The sequence below is a fragment of the Lepus europaeus genome, chromosome 3, assembly GCF_033115175.1.
Source record: "Lepus europaeus isolate LE1 chromosome 3, mLepTim1.pri, whole genome shotgun sequence".
NCBI lineage: Eukaryota > Metazoa > Chordata > Mammalia > Lagomorpha > Leporidae > Lepus > Lepus europaeus.
In genome coordinates, this window is record NC_084829.1 from 31,933,827 (window position 1) to 31,952,203 (window position 18,377).

The window sequence follows — 18,377 nt, forward strand, 5'->3', positions numbered from 1 at the left end:
TGTTTGAAAGTCAGAATTACACAGAAAAAGGAGGAGACAGAGAAAGATCTTCCACCCACTGTTTCACACCCCAAATGGCCACAACGGCCGGACCTGGGCCAGGCTGAAGCCAGGAGCCAGGAGCTTCTTCCAGATCTCCCACATGGGTGCAGGGGCCCAAGCACTTGAGCCATCTTCTGCTGCTTTCCCAGGCCATAGCAGGGAGCCAGACAGAAAATGAAGTAGCCGGGTCTCTAACCAGCACCCATATGGGACGCTGGCATTGCAGCCAGTGGCTTTAACCACAGCACCACCATGCCAGCCCCAAATCTTTCTCTTCAATAATAATAATAATAACAACAACAACAACAACAATATTTCCAGGGGCTAAAGGATGAATCACGGAATACTCAGGGCACCTGCTATCTTCCTTGAGTAATAACTTAATACACTCATCAAAGGTTCTGGAAGGTCTGTGCCAGGCAACCATAGGGAACATCATTCCAAGTCATTTATGGAGTACTGACTGTATACACCATCTTGTGCTGGGTTCTACCAACACAAAGACAGCTGACATCTGTTAGGGGCTGAAGAGAGACGACAGAATATGCTTCCAGACTGACAGGAGGCCAACATCTGGGCACTTTCTCTACATCTGGGCACTTTCTCCACAGGCTTCTCGGCATGGAAAAAAAATTTTTTTAAGATTTATTTTATTTATTTGAAAGCGTTACAGAAAAAGGTAGTGCCAGAAAGAGAGAGAGAGAGAGAAAGAGAAAGTCTTCCATTCTGCTGGTTCACTCCCCAAATGACCACAATGGCCAGAGCTGAGCTTATCCAAAGCCAGAAGCCAGGAGCTTTCTTGAGGTCTCCCACGTGGGTGCAGGGGCCCAAGGACTTGGCCCATCTTCTACTGCTTTCCCAGGCCACAGCAGAGAGCTGGATCAGAAGGGGAGCAGCTGGGACTCGAACAGGTGCCCATGGAAAATCTTGATTTGAGTCTCTCAGCTGGAGTGGAGTCAGGGGGGTGAGGAGGTCGTCTTTGAAGCAGCCTGGACGACGTCCTTTTCCCCCCCAGGAAGGAACAGTGGTGGTCACTTCTTCTCATCCTGTCCAGAGGCCATGTCACTGCAGACCAGGGCCTTTATCTGGCCCGTTTCCTCCCTGGGGCCGCCGGGGCTGGGAGCAGGAGACCTTGGTAGGCTCTCGCCATGGCAGTCTGGTTCCTCCTCCTGTTCCTACACTGGCCCTTCCAGGCTGCTGCAGGTAAGCGGCAGGAGGAGGGGGCCCCTCAGCTATTTTCAAGGTTGGACAGGGACGACTGCTGTTTCTCCTGAGGCCTGGGCAAGGCATCTGAGTCAAGAAGATACATTTACCCCACCTGAACCCTCTTTACCTCCAGTGCTGGGGAAGCCCCAGAGGGAAGGAGGATGGGTGGAGTTTCCTGGAGAAAACAAGAACCAATGAGTAAATGCTGGAAGAGATGCCGGCATTTCGAATATCCCAGCCTTTGCCCTCCCGATGCTCTCACTCTCCGAGGCCGAGGCACATGGAGGAAAGCTTTTCCTGTAGCTGTTACTAGAGAAATGTGCCCACCAGCCAAGGCAGGGCTGGGGAACCCCAGAGCGGGAGGAAGCCCGGGGCTGGAGGTCGAGTTGGCTGGGGGGGGGGGGGGGGGGATGTCCGTTTGATGGAGGTCTCTGGCCTCACACAACCCTCTCCCCACAGACAACATCCGGGATGTCTATGTGACCCTGGGGGAGGCCCTGGAGCTGCCCTGCCCCTCACCGCCCACCCTGCATGGGGACGAACTCCTGGCTTGGTTCCACAGTTCTGCTGCAGGCTCCTCTACCACCATGGTGGTCAAAGTCAAAATCACCAAGTCCATCGCTGGCCTTGGGAAAACTGGAAGGGAATCCAGGGCCAAGCTGCTGGGCAACTATTCTCTTTGGCTGGAGGGGTCCCAGGAGGGAGACGCTGGGAGGTACTGGTGCGCAGTGCTGGGTCAGCGCTACAAGTACCAGAACTGGAGGGTGTATGATGTCTCCTTGCTCAAAGGTGAGCAGGGGTGTGCAGAGCAGTGGCTGCGGGGGGGAGGGGGATGCCCAGGGCAAGAGCTAAGCTGTCCCTCTCCCCCTCTTCCCAACAGGATCCCAGTTATCTGCAAGGGCTGCCGATGGGTCCTTCTGCTCTCTCCTCCTCTGTTCTGTGTTTCCTGCGAGACGCCTGGACTTTGTAACATGGCTGGAGGGGAAGGGTCCCGTGAGGGGCCGTGTTCAGTCCTTCTGGAGTGAGGGGGCTGCTCTGCTTTTGGTGTGTCCCGGGGAGGGACCTCCTGAACCCAGGGGCCATAGACCGAGAATCATCCGCTGCCTCGTGTCTCAGAACAAAGGGGTCAGCTTTAGCCTGGCAGGTAAACTGAGGGAGCAGGTGGGCAGGGCTGTTGCCCCCAGCACATCTCCCACCTGCTGGTCAGGGAAGCAGGTGGGATAGGAGGCAAATCGAGCCGGGTCAGGAGTGACTTCTGGTGGAGTTGACCATTGCCTGGTGCACCGTTTTTGTTTTTTTGTTTTTGTTTTTGTTTTTTAACAGGCAGAGTGGACAGTGAGAGAGAGAGAAACAGAGAGAAAGGTCTTCCTTTACTGTTGGTTCACCCTCCAATGGCCGCTGCGGCCGGCACACCGTACTGATCCGAAGCCAGGAGCCAGGTGCTTCTCCTGGTTTCCCATGCGGGTGCAGGGCCCAAGGACTTGGGCCATCCTCCACTGCACTCCCGGGCCATAGCAGAGAGCTGGACTGGAAGAGGGGCAACCAGGACAGAATCCGGTGCCCCGACTGGGACTAGAACCCGGTGTGCCAGCGCCGCAGGCGGAGGATTAGCCTGTTGAGCCTCGGCTCCAGCCCTGGTGCACCATCTTGTTTCAAAATACAGTGATCTGTGATTTCTGTGGACTCTCCCATAGCAGAGAGGAAGATGATAAGAATTATTGCTGGAAGAGTTGTCTTTTTTTTTTTTTAAGATTTATTTATTTATTTGAAAGAATTACACAGAGAGAGGAGAGGCAGAGAGAGAGAGAGAAGTCTTCCATCCACTGATTCACTCCCCAAATAGCTGCAATGGCTGGAGCTGTGCCTATCCGAAGCCAGGAGCCAGGAGCTTCTTCCAGGTCTCCCACGCAGGTGCAGGGGTCCAAGGACTTGGGCCATCTTCTACTGCTTTCCTAGGCCACAGCAGAGAGCTGGATCAGAAGTGGAGCAGCTGAGACTCGAACCGGCACCCATATGGGATGCTGGCACTGCAGGAGGTGGCTTTACCCGCTCTGCCACAGTGCCGGCCCCAAGAGTTGTCTTTTGAAGAAAAGATGTATGCACTGTTGTTATAATGGCTCCATTGACAGTGAAGGCAGAAAGAGAAAAAATGTAATTGATTTACAATAGTAAGGCCATTATACAGGGAATGAATGCTCCAAGATATAGAATAACCCGTTTATAATGCAGGAAGGAGGGGCAGAGAGCCATAGACTCAGGAAGCAGAGGCCAGTGAAGGGGCATCCCCTGCCTTCTCCCTGCCTGACACGCTGCAGGGCTGATGGAACCCAGCAAAGGCTCGGAGAGTGAATGGAGGAGTGAACAGAGGGAAGGCATTTTGTCTCGTCTTGAGAAGGGGACTTACTGTGAAGGCATGAAGGGGACAGTGCAGTCACGGCCGGTGATCTCTGGCGTTAGTTGTCCGTGTGTCTGCAGGGGCTGTGAGGTCAGGGAGAGGGGCCTGGAGAGGGGCAAAGTGGCTGGGGAGGGCCTGGGAGGGAGCGGATGTCGGGGCAGGGAAGTTCATGAAACCTGCTGTGGGACGAGGAATCCTCTGGGGCACAGGGAGCCCCTCACTGCCTCCCTCCCTCCCTCCCTGTCTTGTTTTGCCCTCACCATAGCCTTCGTGGATGCCTCTCCCGTCCTCTGTGCCCCTTCTGCGGGCTGGGACATGGCCCGCATCCTGATGCTGCTGCTCATAGTGGGCCAGGGGTTTGCCATCCTGGCCCTCAGCGTCCTGCTCTGGAGGCGGAGGGTCCGGACAGCTCAAGGCAGAGGTGAGTCCGTCCCTCCCAGAGGGCAGAAGAGGGCTGGGCTTGGGCTCTGTGCCGGCTCTTCTCTTGGGGAGGGGCTGGTAGGGGACACAGTGCTGAGTTATTGGGGACTTCTCTTTGGTCCTCCACATGTGGCTCCTTCTCCCCAGATGTCCCGATTCCCCACTTCAAACCCGAAATCCAGGTCTATGAGAACATCCATTTGGCCCATCTCAGGTGAGGAAAAACGAGGGGGCAGAGGCTTAAATCCCCGAGGGGACTGGGGAATGAGAGGGGGCCTGCTGATGCTGGGGTGGGGATGAGTTCCTGGGGAGGGGGAGAATAGAGGCATCATTTATCTGTCTCCCTGCTTTGTAAACCCTACAGCCCACCGGCCCACAAGATCAAGTGATTCTTGGTGACATCTGCTGCTGGGAAGTGTGACCTGCTGTCTCCCTGAAAACCTTGTCAAGGGGAGAGGGGCGGAGGAGGTGACCTCACCATCCAGCTGGTCTCCAGCAGCCCCTGAGCCGTGCATCGGTTGGGGTGAATGAAAGGAGGAACATTAGTCTATGATGCCACCTACAAACAGTGTGCTCTCCTGACTTGTAGCAGCCGGGGTGGGGGAGGTGGCCCTGAGCCCAGAGGACTATGGGATTGAAGGGAGTCTGGGGCAGCTGGTGAGGATGGGGAGGGAGGGAGTGGGCAGGGAGGAGACAGAGGAATCCAGAGATTCGAGCAATGGAGGGAAACTGGTGGGAGGGGAATCTGAGGCTCAAGTCACAGTAGGAGGGAGAAGACGGACAAGGGGAGAAAATAGAACCACGAAGTGGAACCGGGGGACAGAGAAAATGGCAAGAAGGCTCAGCTCGCCTCCAAATTAAGCCAGACGCCCGGCCCCTCACCGCCCAGGTTCCTCCACACTGAGAACAGAAGCACAGGGAAACACGCACTTTTCAGGGACCCCAGGACTGCCTCTGATGGAAGGAGAGGGAGCTGAGTCAGGGCTGGGCCCCTCCCCCACACCCTCCTTATCCTGGGCACACACACTTCCTATGGCGCTCCTTGTGGAGTCTAACCACGGGGCACAGGAGCAGCTCCTGCCTCCCCTGCCACCCAGGGGTCACACCCTATCTCCCACCCCCATCCCCGCGGAGGGCGTGCCCACAGGGGCTGGCAGAGGGATTCCTGAGGGGTGGCTTATGCCGAGCTCTCTGGGGAATGTGGACAAGTCTGGGCTGATGAAGCAAGGAAGGCCACTGGTGCCCCCAAGGTGGCCATTCCCCCGGTCCCAGGCAGAAACGAGCCGGACTCCCAGCCACACCCTCCCAGGCAGCTCCGCCATGTGCCCCTCTGTGTTGAGGCTCACGCCTGGGCCTCACCGGGGAAACGCTTTCTCCTAAGCCTTCACGATGCAGCTGTGCTCTGACAGGACAGAGCAGCCTAACAACGCGGATGGAGAATGAAGGGAAAGCGAACATCTGGCTCAGGGTCCAGCATCACAGCCCAACCGGCCAACAGCTGTGGTTTGCCCTTAGTTCGCAGGCGCACACACATGCGCAGTGCACACATTGCCCATCCCCAGGCTCCCAGATGGCCCTGCTATGAAATATACTCTTCGCGGTTCTCAAGGCCTCCCCCCTGAGTTTGCCACCTACCGGATTAATCTTCCCCATTGAGACTGTCCTCGCCATACCTGGTGCCCTTTCAAGTTCCTTGCCTGGGACCCCCAGCTCCGTCGAAATGCCTGCCCTGCCTGGAACCTGGGGCATCAGCAACAGGCATTTAGAAAAGACGAAAGATTGGGGGCAGGTGTTGTGGCACAGCAGGTGAAGCCACTGCTTGTGATACCCACATCCTGGATGCAGTCCTGGCTACATCACACTTCTGATCCAGCTTCCTGCTGATGTGCCTGGGAGGCAGCCGAGGATGGCCCAAGTACTTGGCCATCCTGCCACCCATATGGGAGACCTGGATGGAGTTCCAGGCTCCTGGCTTCTTCCTGGCCCCAGTCCTGGCTTGTTGTGGGCATTTGGGGAGAGAACTAGCAGATAGAAGATATTTTCTCTATGTGTCTGTCCTCCTTTGTTACTCTACCTTTCAATAAAATAAAATTAATAATAAAATAAATATCTTTAAAACAAACACACACACACACACACATCCCAAAAGACAAAAGATACAGAACAAGTGTTCTTTATGAGCCTGGGTTCCAGGCAGGTTCCTGTAGGGACTGGAGTCTTAGGAATCAGATATTGGAAGGGGTCTGCAAAGGTGTTGGGCTCAAGGGTCTGAAGTCTCTGTCCGGAATCAGGTTCTTGAGCAGGTCTCAGGAGTGTCTGTCCAGGTGTTTGTAGGGCGCTGCTGATGGTGGAGGAGTCCTGGCTTGCAGGCTGCAGATCCACGTGGGGCTAGCGGAGGAAGACGCCTCCCCAGGCGGTGCCAGCCGCGAGGAGGAGCAGGGGGAGGAGGAGGAGGAGGCTGGGGAGCCCCTGTGGCTTGGTGGCCGTGTTGCACAGGTCCTGCTCACAACACTCGTGCCGCAGAATATAGGAGCGTGACCAGTAGGTGGCACGGCCCGGCAGAAGGCACTGTGCCCGTGGGAGGCAGCCCTTCCGTTGGATGATCTCGTTCTGATCTGTGGGGAAGAAGAGAAAACCGAGGTGGGGCAGCAGGAAAGACAGAGGGGAGGCAGGCAGTTAGGGAGTTAGGGAGAGGGGCCGCCGAGCCAGACTCCCACCTGAGGTGCCAGTGCTGATGCCACAAGCTTCCCCCTCCCGACACTCGGTGGGAACAGGGTAGCAGGGTTTGGCGAAGCTGCAGGTGTAACAGCGGAGCCGGCCCTGGGCAGGAGAAGTGGTGAGACCTGTTGGGGCAGCAGAGATCAGGGCAGTGGGGAGAGGCAAACACTCCCCGTAAGAGGCAGAGCCTAGGTCTGGGAGAGGGATACACAGAGAGAAGTGACACACCGAGAGGGAGGGAAGCCATGGAATGGAGGGAGAAGGGCAGACAGAAAAAGAGGCAGGGAGAAGGGAGGAGAGACAAAGCAGGAAGAGAAACAAGGGCAGAGGCGAGAGGGATGCAGGGATGGAGAGAGACACACGGGACATAAACAGAAGCCAAGAGAATCGGAGCTGGGCATTCAGAGTGGCAGAAGCCAGAGCCAGCGGGAGGAGGAGGAGGAGGAGGAGGAGGAGGGAGGAAGTGAAAAGTTAAGTAGATGGCCCAGAGACAGATAAGAAAATAGGACACGACTTGGACAGAGGAGCCCAGCAAAGAAGCAAGATGTGAGATAAGGGATGGGGAGACAGAGGCGGCACGGGCCAGCAGGGAAGAGACAGTGGCTCTGAAAAGCCTGTGAGAGGTAACTTCTCCTCTTCCTCCCTTTCGGGCTGGCCTGGGGCTGTTCCCAAGGGCCTGGTCTCCCGAGAGCCCCCCAGTTTTCTTCCTGGCCTCTTCCAGCCCCTCCCCTCCGGCCCCAGTTCCCTGTCCCCTGAGGATTGCTGGGTCCACCCTTACCCAGTGCCCCAGAGAGGAACAGGACGCAGAGGAAGATGCTGGTGGGGCCCATGGCTGGCTCAGGGCTCCGCAGTCTGGGAGAATGAGCTGCACCCTGAGAGCTGGAGCGAACAGGGAGGACCCGTAAACAAACACACCTAGGGAGTGAATCTGGGGGGCGGAACTGAGACCAGACTGGCAGCTTCTGCTCTGCCTCCCCTCTCATGATGCCTGCCTGCCCCCAACTTGAATGCGCCCTTGCCCCGAGGGTCCTCTTGGTTCTCCCAGTTTGTCTGTGCCACCAAGCACCGTCTGCCACTCCCGAATAGTGTCTGTCACCTTCCCTCCAGCTCTTCCCCCTCCCTCCCCGTCTCAAGCTGTTCTCTGCTCTGACTCCTCGCCCTGTCTTTGTTTTCCCTTTCCCCCTTGGTGCGTGGAGTGTCTGTCAGGGTCACAGCCCTGACCCAGACAGCGGGGTGTTGTGCATGTACAATCAGCAATACCCCCCACACCCCACATACAAAGCCCAGCTGTGACAGGCGGACCCCACCCAGCTTTGGATCCCTTTGATTCCTCCCCCCCCCCCCCCCAAGCCTCAACATTCCTGCTCCATAATTATCCCTCCCAGGTTTACTACCTTGCAGGACGGAATGAATCACAGGTGGGTCTGGCAGGATGGATGCGCTTCCACTGGGGTGGGACTCAGAGGGGAGGCTTGGGGAGGGATTGGGGGGTGGGGGGCTGTGTGGGAGAGTCTGGGATACTGGGATTTCAGATGTTGGGAAAAAGAGAGCTGCAGCTGGGGAATCAGGCCTGGAATGCTCCAGAAGCAGCAAGTCTGGGGGTGGGGGAGGGGGGGTGGGACCGGGAGACACAGGTGCCCAGTGGTTCTCAAAAACTTTGATTTCAGGCTCTCTTTAGACTCCTAAAAATTACTGAAGACGCCACAGTTTTCTGTATGTGGACTGTATCAATAGTCACAACATGAAGCATCTAAACAGGATATGTTGAATAGATACTTACTGGTTGGCTTAAAAAATAAAAGTAACCCATCTATCACATTGACAGACCATAGCTGTGTAAAAAGTAATCATTGCTTCCCAACAGCACCTTGAGAAGAAGGCATAGCTTTACATTTTTGCAAATCTGTTTAATCGAAGATGGCTGGCTATTTACAACTGCTTCTGAATTCAGTGTGTTCGATGGGATATGTTGCTTAGGTTGAAGAATAGGAAGAAAATCTAATCTCACACAGATACACAGTGGAGAAGGAAGACTCTCAAGGACCCACAGGAGGACTAGGCGTGGTCCAGAGGGTGCTGAGAGCATCCGTGGGGCCCCTCCCAGTCCCCATTGGGGCCCCTGGTGCCTGCCGGGGGGGGGGGGGGACTCTTTCCTCCCTTTTTATAAGCCCCATAAAGCCCAGGGCCAGGGGGATATAAGGCTGACAGAGCAGGGCCAGGAGGGGGGAGGGCGGGAGGGAGAAGTGCTGCTCACACAGGCAGACACCATGAACCCCCAGTTGCTGTGGATCCTGCTTGGCACCCTGCTGGGGGCAGCGTTGGGTAAGAAGGTGGCCAAGGCCCCTCTCACGCAGACTGGCGCCCCCACTCTGCCAGCCGACTCCCAACCCCTCCCTGAGGGCCCGGGTCCAGCGCCTCCTCTCTCCTGCCAGGAAACCGCATGCGATGCTACCACTGCAGCGGCAGCGGCCCCAGCAGCTCCTGCAAAGAGACCGTGACAGTCACCTGTGACGAGGGCGAACGCTGTGGCTTCCTGGACCGCAAACCCCAACCAGGCCTGGGACAAGTCAAGATATCTGGGAACCGTGAGTCCTCAGTTTCTCTCTCTTCCCTGCTTCCAGCCTCCCCACCCCTCCCCACTCCTTCCAGAACCTTCCAGACTCAGTCTGGCCCTGGGCAGATGGTGTCGCTGCTGGAGCAGAGCAGTCTGCCCTCCTTCTGGCTCCTGGCACTGGGCCACCCTATGGCCCACAGTCCAGTGCTCGCACCTCCCTCCCTGTGCTCTCCAGAACAAAATCTCTCAGGCCACATTCATTCATATCTGAGAAAACCCTGTCCCTTGAAGGCAGGGACCAAAATGTGAAGCCAAAATTCGACTGTCAGGGATCAGCTAAGAATCGGGGGGTGGGAGGTGGGTGGTTTTTTTCCCCTACTTTTGAAATAATTTTGGATTGACAGAAAATTGCAAAAGTAGTAGAGAGAGTTCCTGCACATCCATCACCCAGCTTCCCCTAAGGCCATCCTCTCCCGTAACCCTACAATAATCAAAATTGGAAAGTCACACTGGTACAATACTATCAACTAATTTTGGCTTTATTCGATGGAGCCAGTTGTTCCACTCAAGTCCTTTCCCTGGCCAACAACCCGGACCAGGATCCCACGCTGCGTTTAGTTCTCGTGTTCTTGGTCTCCTCCATGCTCTGCAGGTTCTCAGTCTTAAAGCCCTGATAGGTTATTTTATGTTCTTTTTTTTTTTAATTTATTTATTTGACAGGCAGAGTGGACAGTGAGAGAGACAGAGAGAAAGGTCTTCCTTTTTGCCGTTGGTTCACCCTCCAATGGCCGCTGCGGCCAGCGCATCGCGCTGATCCGAAGCCAGGAGCCAGGTGCTTCCCCTGGTCTCCCATGCGGGTGCAGGGCCCAAGCACTTGGGCCATCCTCCACTGCCTTCCCGGGCCATAGCAGAGAGCTGGCCTGGAAGAGGGGCAACCGGGATAGAATCCGGCACACCAACCAGGACTAGAACCCGGTGTGCCGGCGCCACAAGGCGGAGGATTAGCCTGTTAAGTCACGGTGCCGGCCAGTTATTTTATGTTCTTTAAAAACTCTTTATTTGTATGCTATGTCATTTTATGGAAAGTCCCTTGATTTGGATATTGTCTCACGATGAGTCTGAAATCACTTGTTGTAGGCAGGAATTCCACAGAAGTGATGTCCTTCCCAGTGCCTGAGGGACATCAGTGGTTGTCACACAAGGTCAGTCACAACAAGTGATCACTCGGTTCAGAGAGGTCTTTTTTTTTTTTTAAAGATTTTATTTATTTGAGAGGCAGAATTACAGATAGAGAGAGGGAGAAACAGAGAAAGGTCTTCCATCTGATAGTTCACTCCTCAAAGGACCATAATGGTCGTAGCTGGGCTAATCTGGAGCCAGGAGCTTCTTCCGGGTCTCCCTCAAGGGTGCAAGGGCACAAGAACTTGGAGTATCTTCCACTGCTTTCCCAGGTTATAAGCAGAGAGCTGGATTGGAAGAGGAGCAACCAGGGCTCAAACCGGCACCCATTTGGGATGCCAGTGCTGCAGGCAGAGGCTTGTTTCAATTTCTCTTCTTTTTTAAAATGTATTTTATTTTAATTTTTAATTAGTTTTTTTTTAAAGATTCAATGTGCTTTGTAGATAAATCCTAAGAACACAATGATATTCCCTCCCTCCTCCCTCCCTCCCTTCTTCCCCCCCCCACACTGCAGGGAGGTGTTTTTTTTTTTTTTGGGGGGGGTGCGCAGAGAATCCCTTTGGGTTCCTTGAAATCACATCCGCCTCAGAATGCAAGCCCTGAAGCCAGGAGTCCAACACCCTAGTCTCATTCTTGCTCTCAGCCTCCATGACCTTGGGCCATCAGCATCCGGCCTGCGTGGCTGTGCATCGTTGCAATCAAGTAGAAGTGGAGTCGGTGGGAGACGTGACCTATGAAACCCACAGGAACTGCTGCTTCGGAGACCTGTGCAACAGCGCCGTGGCAAGCACCGTGGCTCCTGCATGCATCTGGGCTGCAGTAGCCACCACCCTGGCCTGGCTCTTGCCGGGACTGTGGAGCGGGTAGCGGGAGTAGGGGCAGGGAATGGCGTGAGCAAGCAGGGGAGTGAGGGAGAACTGAACAGCTCAGGCACTCCCTCTGTGAGCCATTAAAATCCACGCTAGAGCTGAATGGAAAATTCCATGTATCTTTTGTTGGTGGGAGGGCTGAAGGAGTAATGCGGGGGCATTCCGCTTCTAGCATGGGGTTTTCCAAGCATCTCGCGGTGGTGCGGTCCTCAACCACTCAGACCCCAGAGGACAATGCAGAATCTACCCTCAGTGGAAGGACCTGATGCTAGGCGGATCTTCCTTAGCAGTGGGGGCCACTGAGGGGCCTCACGAGGACTCTGTGACCCTGGCTGTCTGACTTGGTTCCCCTTTGCCCTGTTTGCTCCTCCTGACAGGAGGATTTTGAGTTGAGAAGGGAAATGCAAGGACTATGAGAGGAGAATTGCTCAGTGGACCCCTTAGTAACCAGCTCTGGGGAGTCCCCAGCGTGGCTGCACCTCCTTCTTGGCAGTACATCAGGGGTGTGGCCTGCTTGTAGGATAAGGGTTGTTTTCCCAACACTGGGGCCTGTGTGCCACCCTCAGACTGTAAGGAAAGAAGGAGGCCTGAAAAACCTGTTCCACCGTCCCCCCAGCCCAGCCTCCCAGGGAACCTCCATGAAGGCTTCTTGGGTCAGGGCCGGGCACCGAGCGTGTTAGTTCCTGGGAGGGGGCCTGACACTTAGGTCCCCTGACAATAAATACACAACTGGGTAGACACAGACGTTTATTACTCAAAATGGGAAATGGTGAGTATGGAGGTGGGGAACGTATGGGAACGAGAGTTTGGAGGATCTGCCCCATACCGTGAGGTCATCAGGTCCTTCCTGGGCTGCTTCACTGGGAACAGGACAGAAGCCCCATTTCAGGCCCAGATCCCAATCCCTCCCCAGCGCAGGAGGCCAACTGCGGAGTGCTTCTAGGGGCCAATGGAGGAGCTAGAGTGGTCCAGAGAGAAATGGGAGAGGACTCTGGGAAAGCAGAGTGGAGGGGACGGGGTGCATGGGGAAAGCACTCTGGGGCCCTGTGTCTTTAACGAAATGGGATAGGCCTGGTAGATGTTTTTCAGAACAAAGGGAGCTAGGGAGAGACCAGCCTGGGAAGCCAGGGGCTATGGAGACTCAGGGCAAGAGGCTCGCACTAAGGCACATGGGGAGAGGGGCAGCCATGGAGTGAGTCTCAGTGCAGCAGCCAGAGGCCGAGTCCAGCCAAGGAGGTGAGGAAGACCACGGTCAGGGCCGCAGTGGGCCGCGGGGCCAGGCTGTTGCAATTGTCTTTGCTGCAGCAGGTGGTGTTGTAGATCAGGCCCAGCTTATGGTTGGTTTGGTTGATGGCCTCGTGACACGGCTCTTCCGGTGTCCCACAGCGCAGGTTAGAGAAAACCCACATCTTTCCTGGCGGGGGAGAGTGGACAGGGAGATCAGCTGAGGGGCACGTGGCACCCACCCAGCCTTGGTTCCTTCCTAACTCTAGTCCTTATCTCTTCTCAGTGTAATCTTCCTTCTGCACTTCCTTGTCCCACGCCTGCACATCCTGATTCTATTACCTGCTGACTGCAAGCCTTTGGGCTCGCTACTATCTCCTTGTGAGGCTGTTTGCTCATTATGATAATAGCACCCACATCATAGGGCTGTCATGAAGATGAGTTGAAACAATGCATCCAAAGACATAGGTTAGTGCCCGGCACAAGAATCATCTTAGGTCACATGTTATCACTGCTGTGAGCCTCTTGTTCCATCTCAACCAAAGCCCCGGTTGGGCCTCAACCTCACCCACTGAGTCTCCACCTGCCCTCCCTCCCCACTCAAGGAGGGGGTGTTACCGAGGTACACATTCGTTGTCAGGCATTGGTGTCCTGGCTCCAGGCGGCAGGACTGCCGATCCACACAGCCCAGCACAGGGACCTTGTAGCAGGAGTGACAGCGGATGTCAGCTGGGGAGACAAAAGCCAGACTGGGGTGATGGGGTATCTGACTCACCGGGGGATAAGCTAAGCTGGGAGCAGCACGGGGGTGGGGGAAAGTCAGAGAAGAGCACATCAAGTGGGTGCTGGGTCCTGTTTAGCCTGAAACAGACAAAGCAGGTGAGTGATGCGGCGAAAGTGGAAAGTGGGCGGCAGGTGAGGGTGGAGCTGTTGCTTTTTGAAAGGGCCGCACCCTAAATATCTTCCCTCACTCCACCCGGTTTGTGGATGAGTCAAGAGGGACACAGCTCACAACAAAAACACAGGAAGTCCCCTGGAATGTGAGGATGCCGTAGGGGAAGAACGGGAGAGAAGACGGAGATCTGAAATAGGAAGAAACATGACAAATCTAAACTATAGAGGGGACAACACTTTCAGAAATGGCTTGGAACTTGAGGCTGGCAAAATAAATAAATAAATAAATAAAATAAAATAAAAAAACACACCTGTGAGTACCTTGAGCAATTTGTTCTTCACCTGTCAGGGCTGCCAAGAGCGTGGGAAGAGGAACCAGGCCTGAATGGAATCCTCTCATTCCAGCTCTCCGGCAGGAGGGCGTAATATCTAGGAGATGGATCACTAGATTCTGTCTTAGCACCTCAGCCAAGCAGAGCGGCTTGGGTGCTGAAGGTAACACTTGGATGCTCCTGCTTCAGCTAAGTCAAGGTTAGGGGCATGGAAGGTTTGGTGAGGTGGGGGCGGGTGGGGGAGGTCAGTCCAAGCTGAAGGAGCCTGCCGAGTGTAGTCAGTGAAGCCAACATCACTCTGGGTGAGTGTTCCTGGTGTCCCCTTTCTAGAAGGCTCGGGAACACTCCTGTGCTCCTTGGGAGGTGCTAATCAGTCACTGGAGCCATCCAGAAAGCTTGCAACCCAGGGAGGAGCGGAGGGAGGTAGGAAGGGCAGTGGCTTAGAAGCTCAATCCCCTATGGAGTAGATGGGGCGGGTGGGGCTCAGAAGGAGCCCCAGTCTGTAGGGGGACACCCTGTTGAGAGCAGCTGATCCGAGAAGGCCAGCAAGCCACATCCTGGAGAATAGTGACCTGGAACGGGCTGCCCAGAGGACTGGATAGCAGAGTTTCCAAGAAGAGGGCACTTCAGGGTGAGGAACAGTAACCCTGGTGAGAAGACTAGATCCTTCTTAGGGGTTGGACGGGAGAGTGACAGATGGAGACCTGAGTCCTTGAGACATGGAGCCAAGAGCATGTCATGGGGAGACCTGGTCCTGGAGGCACAGAAAAGCTGGGCCGGTTGGGGCTGGGGGTGCTGGAGGACCTGAGCAGTGGGGTGGCATAGGGAAACAGGTAGGGCAAGATACAAAGGGCCTGACAGGTGAACCAGGTTCTTGGGAACCCCAGGTGCTCACCTGAGACCCAGCCGAGCAGAGCGGACAGGGTGAACAGCAGCAGGCTTTTCATGGTGAGGGTCTTGAGAGTGGCAGCTGTTCCAGCAACCGGCAGGATGGATTTTGGGGGTGATCCGGCTCTGGGAGTTGAGTGGCCTTTTTGGAATTTATACTCCTGAAGGCCCCTCCCTTCCCTGCCTCTGGTAGCACCTCCCTCCCCATTTACACATAGCTGACCAGGGGAAATGACAAGGGGTGGGGAGGGCTGAGCAGGTCTAGGTAGGGAGTGGGCATAGGAGTGAGGGATGGGGGAGAGGAGGCGCCACGAGGGACTCTTATTTTGGTTCCCAGCTTCAGGCCGAGACCCCTCCTGACCCCACCTGGGATCCCTGACGGCCCAGTCCTCTGGAGGAACATCATCAAAGGCCTTTGTGCTTTTCAGCGGCCATGGTGGCAGCCTCTGCTGCTTCCTGGGAAATGGACAATAGATGTGGCCAAGTTGAAGGCCGGATTTGGCCCCTGGGGGGTGTTGGCAGGTGCATGCTGGCAGGAATCAGGGATAGGCTCTCGACAGAGATCAATTCTGTCGCCACTGGGCCTTCCCCATTTCCTGCTCAGCCACAGGGTGGAAGGTTTGTGACTTCATGGCGGGCTTCTGTGACATCACAGCAGCAGAAGTGGGGACTGGGGCCACCTTCCAGGACAGCCAGCCTGCCTACTAAGGAGGAGGAGCTGCCTCAGGCTTGCTGCAGGTTCTCAGGAACCTTAGCTCCACTTGGGCTTGGCAGGACCTTGGTAGCTGCGGTCTAGTGAGGGCCACTGAAGTCTTGGGTGTGGGGCATAGGCACGTGCTCAGATGCACCTCCCCCATCAAAACCTGCTGACTTGGGTAGGGCACTGCAGCTGGGGAGGTTCAGCGTGGGCACAGGCAGGTGAGGTGGAAGCTAAAATAAGAACAGAAGTAGTAGTGATAATGGCAAGCACTTAATTAGTGCTCCTAGCTATTAGCCATTGTTTCAGGCACTTTACCTGGGATACTTTATTTAGTTCTCACAAAGCCCTATGCAACAGGTGTTTTTCACCCCATTGATAGAAAAGAAAACAGACCAGAGAGGTTAAGTGACTTGCCCACATTGCTCAGCTTAAGCAGGTGGGGAAGTTAGACAGCTGACTTCCAGGTGTTCCTGGCACTTCTACAATGAAGGAGTTGGGGAGGCACACGTGCTGCTGTTGTAGGGCCGACTTGGCCTGGGAGGATTCCTAACTGGATCCCGCTAGCTGGTGGCAGTGCCCTGGCTCTTATCTGAGTCCCCAGTCCGTCCGGCGTCCTCCTTCCCCAGCTCCCCCCCCCCCACCCCCGTGTCCCTGCTGATTCACTTTGCTGCCTGGTCCCACCACAACCCAGCCATGGCCTTGGTTCTGCAGCTGCTGGCTCTGCTGCTCCCCAGGGCACAGGGGGACAAAGCAGGTAAGCACTCCCCCCGGGGGAAGTTGTGAAAGGGAAGAGGGTGCTGGGGAAGAGGGAAGAAAGGGTTGGCGGTGGTCTCTCTGTGGACTTGCCGTAACTACCGTGCCCTGGCCTCCCCTAGGTTCCCTGGACGGCCGCCCTGGTGATCGCGTGAATCTCTCCTGCGCGGGGGTCTCACACCCAGTCCGCTGGGCTTGGGCACCTAGCTTCCCCGCCTGCAGGGGCCTGTCCAAAGGACGCCGCCCAATCCTCTGGGCCTCTTCCGGCGGGATCCCCACGGTGCCTGCACTCCAGCCCTTTGCCGGCCGCCTACGCTCCCTGGATCCCGGGATCCGGTGGCTGGAGCTGCTCTTGAGCACAGGGGACTCGGGCACTTTTTTCTGCAAGGGCCACCACAAGGACGAGAGCCGCACGGTGCTTCATGTGCTGGGGGACAGTGCCAACTGCAGGGCCCAGGGGCCTACGCACGGTTGGTGGAGGCCTGGGAACACAAGGGGACTTAGCCCAGACACACACCCAAGGGAGGCCCGGGGACATTCGCAGGGGTTTCCTGAACAAGAGCGCTAGTGGTCCGTCATGGTCCCCCTGACCTCGGCATCCCTCCCCGCCACGCTGTTCCCCCAGGGTCCGTGTATCCCCAGCTCCTGTTTCCGTTGCTGGGCGCTGGGCTGCTGCTGGGACTGGCAGCGTTGGGCGTGGTCTGGTGGCGGCGCCGGTGAGCACGAGGGGCGGGGCTTGGCTTAATGGGGCGTGGCAGAGAGGTGGGAGGGGCAGGGCCAGACCTTCGCTAAGAGCTCGCTCAGGAGCCCTGGGCCCTGGGCGAGGTTTGGAGAGCAGGAGAGGTCAGAACTCGGGAGCGAGGAGGCCTGACTGGAGCGGCGAAGCGAGATGGGCGCGTGGGCGGGCCTATCTGTGGGGGTGGAGCCCAAGTCGTTTCGCCGCCCAGAGACTGCCAGTACCTGGGTTGTCATTGGCGCCGAGGAGAACCAGGGCGACCAGATTGGTGACTCTCAGAGACTCTTGTACGTCCCTTACAGGCGCTCGCCCCCGCATCCGCCTCGACCACTCCCCAGTTTTGGTGAGACTAACTCCACCCCATTCTCCTTCTCCCACCTGCGTATTCCCCAACCCTTCAATTTCCGAGTTTGAGCCCTCCCTGGGAGCAGACAAGTTGGTTCCTTTCTCCTCATCCTTCAGCTCTGTCCCCCCACCACATAGCTCCACTCGTGAAAGTGGAACCCCAGAGTCCAGTAAAGCAGGAGGAGGAGGAGCCCACCAGCCCAGGGGACCTGGACCAGGAGCCGGTAAGGGATTGGGGATGGGAAGGGGACTGGCCAGAGTGCCTAAGGAAAGTGGGCCAAGAAAGAAAAGTGGACTCCAAGGGAGTCAGGGGGCTGAGACACCACCCCACCCCTGGTCTTCCTCCCTACCTCCTGCAGAGCCTGCTCTACGCCGACCTGGACCACTCGGCCCTCAGGAGGCCCCGCTGGCTGTCCACAACGGTCCCTGGGGATGCCTCCACCGTGTATGCAGTTGTGGTTTGAAGAGAAACTCCCACCCAAGCTGAGTCCTTCGCCCTCCATAGCCCCCCTCCCCTTCTTGGTCCCTCAACTAGAAGAGGTCAGTACCATGGGAGAGAAACGAGTGCTATACTGGGAGTCAGGAGACCCAAGGTCCAGGCTGTCTTTGCCTTTGACCTTGCTCCTTCACTTACTCCCATCTCTGCTGTAACTTCCGCGCCTCCTTCATCACCAGTGTCCTCTCTAAACCTGATCGAAGCCCATCTCCCCATCTTAAGGCATCAACAACTCCCAGCTCCCTTCTCAATCAAGCGGCTTCTTTTTTTGTTTTCGCAATCAAGCTTTTCTCAATCAAGCTTTCTGAGCCAGAGCCGTACACCTGCCTCTTCTATTTTCTTCTCCTTGGCTTTATCCTCATTGCTCATCCTCTGAAATTGTCCATCTGCTCTCTGTGAGGCTGCTAGGATGTCCTGGTGGAGATATTTATTTTTCCACGTTCTCCTGGCTTGGCCTTTGATGACTCCCTTGTTTAAACTCTGGGTTCCTCTGCTCGGGCATTCTCTTTCTGGACTTTTTCTTCCTGGCACTGTATGCACTCAAGGTATTCCCCGTCCTTCTAGATTCTCCCCAGGCTTTCTCTCCCTTCCCCCTCTTTTGGGAAGTTCTCATTCACAGCACCCAC

At 56.1% G+C, this 18,377-nt stretch overlaps 5 protein-coding genes across 6 annotated transcripts; 3 read left to right on the forward strand and 2 right to left on the reverse strand.

The window, feature by feature from the left end:
- Positions 1-1,190: 1,190 nt before the first annotated feature.
- Positions 1,191-4,501, forward strand: LY6G6F (lymphocyte antigen 6 family member G6F). Its single transcript, XM_062185856.1, has 6 exons — positions 1,191-1,245; positions 1,708-2,037; positions 2,129-2,392; positions 3,909-4,064; positions 4,211-4,277; positions 4,428-4,501. The coding sequence occupies exons 1-6, from the start codon at positions 1,191-1,193 to the stop codon at positions 4,450-4,452; spliced, it is 897 nt and encodes a 298-aa protein (XP_062041840.1). The 3' UTR covers positions 4,453-4,501.
- Positions 4,502-6,451: 1,950 nt separating this feature from the next.
- Positions 6,452-7,611, reverse strand: LOC133756478 (lymphocyte antigen 6G6e-like). The gene is made up of 3 exons (XM_062187158.1): positions 7,560-7,611; positions 6,781-6,906; positions 6,452-6,678 (listed from the first exon to the last, which is right to left on the reverse strand). Exons 1-3 carry the CDS (start codon positions 7,609-7,611, stop codon positions 6,452-6,454), a joined length of 405 nt encoding a protein of 134 aa, XP_062043142.1.
- Positions 7,612-9,048: 1,437 nt separating this feature from the next.
- Positions 9,049-11,381, forward strand: LY6G6D (lymphocyte antigen 6 family member G6D). Its single transcript, XM_062185857.1, has 3 exons — positions 9,049-9,103; positions 9,214-9,366; positions 11,158-11,381. The coding sequence occupies exons 1-3, from the start codon at positions 9,049-9,051 to the stop codon at positions 11,379-11,381; spliced, it is 432 nt and encodes a 143-aa protein (XP_062041841.1).
- Positions 11,382-12,582: 1,201 nt separating this feature from the next.
- Positions 12,583-14,780, reverse strand: LY6G6C (lymphocyte antigen 6 family member G6C). The gene is made up of 3 exons (XM_062187409.1): positions 14,729-14,780; positions 13,226-13,336; positions 12,583-12,797 (listed from the first exon to the last, which is right to left on the reverse strand). Exons 1-3 carry the CDS (start codon positions 14,778-14,780, stop codon positions 12,583-12,585), a joined length of 378 nt encoding a protein of 125 aa, XP_062043393.1.
- Positions 14,781-16,114: 1,334 nt separating this feature from the next.
- Positions 16,115-17,719, forward strand: MPIG6B (megakaryocyte and platelet inhibitory receptor G6b). Of its 2 annotated transcripts, XM_062187410.1 has the most exons (6): positions 16,115-16,175; positions 16,297-16,644; positions 16,800-16,890; positions 17,213-17,253; positions 17,394-17,479; positions 17,615-17,719. In XM_062187410.1, the coding sequence occupies exons 1-6, from the start codon at positions 16,115-16,117 to the stop codon at positions 17,717-17,719; spliced, it is 732 nt and encodes a 243-aa protein (XP_062043394.1). The 2 variants fall into 2 exon arrangements, with proteins under 2 accessions (XP_062043394.1, XP_062043395.1); XM_062187411.1 differs by lacking the exons at positions 16,800-16,890; positions 17,213-17,253.
- The last annotated feature ends 658 nt before the right edge of the window (positions 17,720-18,377 follow it).

Bases quoted from the DNA above. Each gene is read 5' to 3' on its own strand.
- LY6G6F (XM_062185856.1), top strand. From the start codon at position 1,191: ATGGCAGTCTGGTTCCTCCTCCTGTTCCTACACTGGCCCTTCCAGGCT. The intron at 1,246-1,707 runs GTAAGCGGCAGG...CTCTCCCCACAG, and splicing joins GCCCTTCCAGGCTGCTGCAG to ACAACATCCGGGATGTCTAT. The intron at 4,065-4,210 runs GTGAGTCCGTCC...CCTTCTCCCCAG, and splicing joins CCGGACAGCTCAAGGCAGAG to ATGTCCCGATTCCCCACTTC.
- LOC133756478 (XM_062187158.1), bottom strand. From the start codon at position 7,611: ATGGGCCCCACCAGCATCTTCCTCTGCGTCCTGTTCCTCTCTGGGGCA. The intron at 6,907-7,559 runs GTAAGGGTGGAC...CTGCCCCAACAG, and splicing joins GTTCCTCTCTGGGGCACTGG to GTCTCACCACTTCTCCTGCC. The intron at 6,679-6,780 runs GTGGGAGTCTGG...TCTTCCCCACAG, and splicing joins CATCAGCACTGGCACCTCAG to ATCAGAACGAGATCATCCAA.
- LY6G6D (XM_062185857.1), top strand. From the start codon at position 9,049: ATGAACCCCCAGTTGCTGTGGATCCTGCTTGGCACCCTGCTGGGGGCA. The intron at 9,104-9,213 runs GTAAGAAGGTGG...CTCTCCTGCCAG, and splicing joins CCTGCTGGGGGCAGCGTTGG to GAAACCGCATGCGATGCTAC. The intron at 9,367-11,157 runs GTGAGTCCTCAG...TCTTGCTCTCAG, and splicing joins AGTCAAGATATCTGGGAACC to CCTCCATGACCTTGGGCCAT.
- LY6G6C (XM_062187409.1), bottom strand. From the start codon at position 14,780: ATGAAAAGCCTGCTGCTGTTCACCCTGTCCGCTCTGCTCGGCTGGGTC. The intron at 13,337-14,728 runs GTGAGCACCTGG...TTGTCTCCCCAG, and splicing joins TCTGCTCGGCTGGGTCTCAG to CTGACATCCGCTGTCACTCC. The intron at 12,798-13,225 runs GTAACACCCCCT...CTCCCCCGCCAG, and splicing joins GACAACGAATGTGTACCTCG to GAAAGATGTGGGTTTTCTCT.
- MPIG6B (XM_062187410.1), top strand. From the start codon at position 16,115: ATGGCCTTGGTTCTGCAGCTGCTGGCTCTGCTGCTCCCCAGGGCACAG. The intron at 16,891-17,212 runs GTGAGCACGAGG...CGTCCCTTACAG, and splicing joins GTGGTCTGGTGGCGGCGCCG to GCGCTCGCCCCCGCATCCGC. The intron at 17,480-17,614 runs GTAAGGGATTGG...TACCTCCTGCAG, and splicing joins GGGACCTGGACCAGGAGCCG to AGCCTGCTCTACGCCGACCT.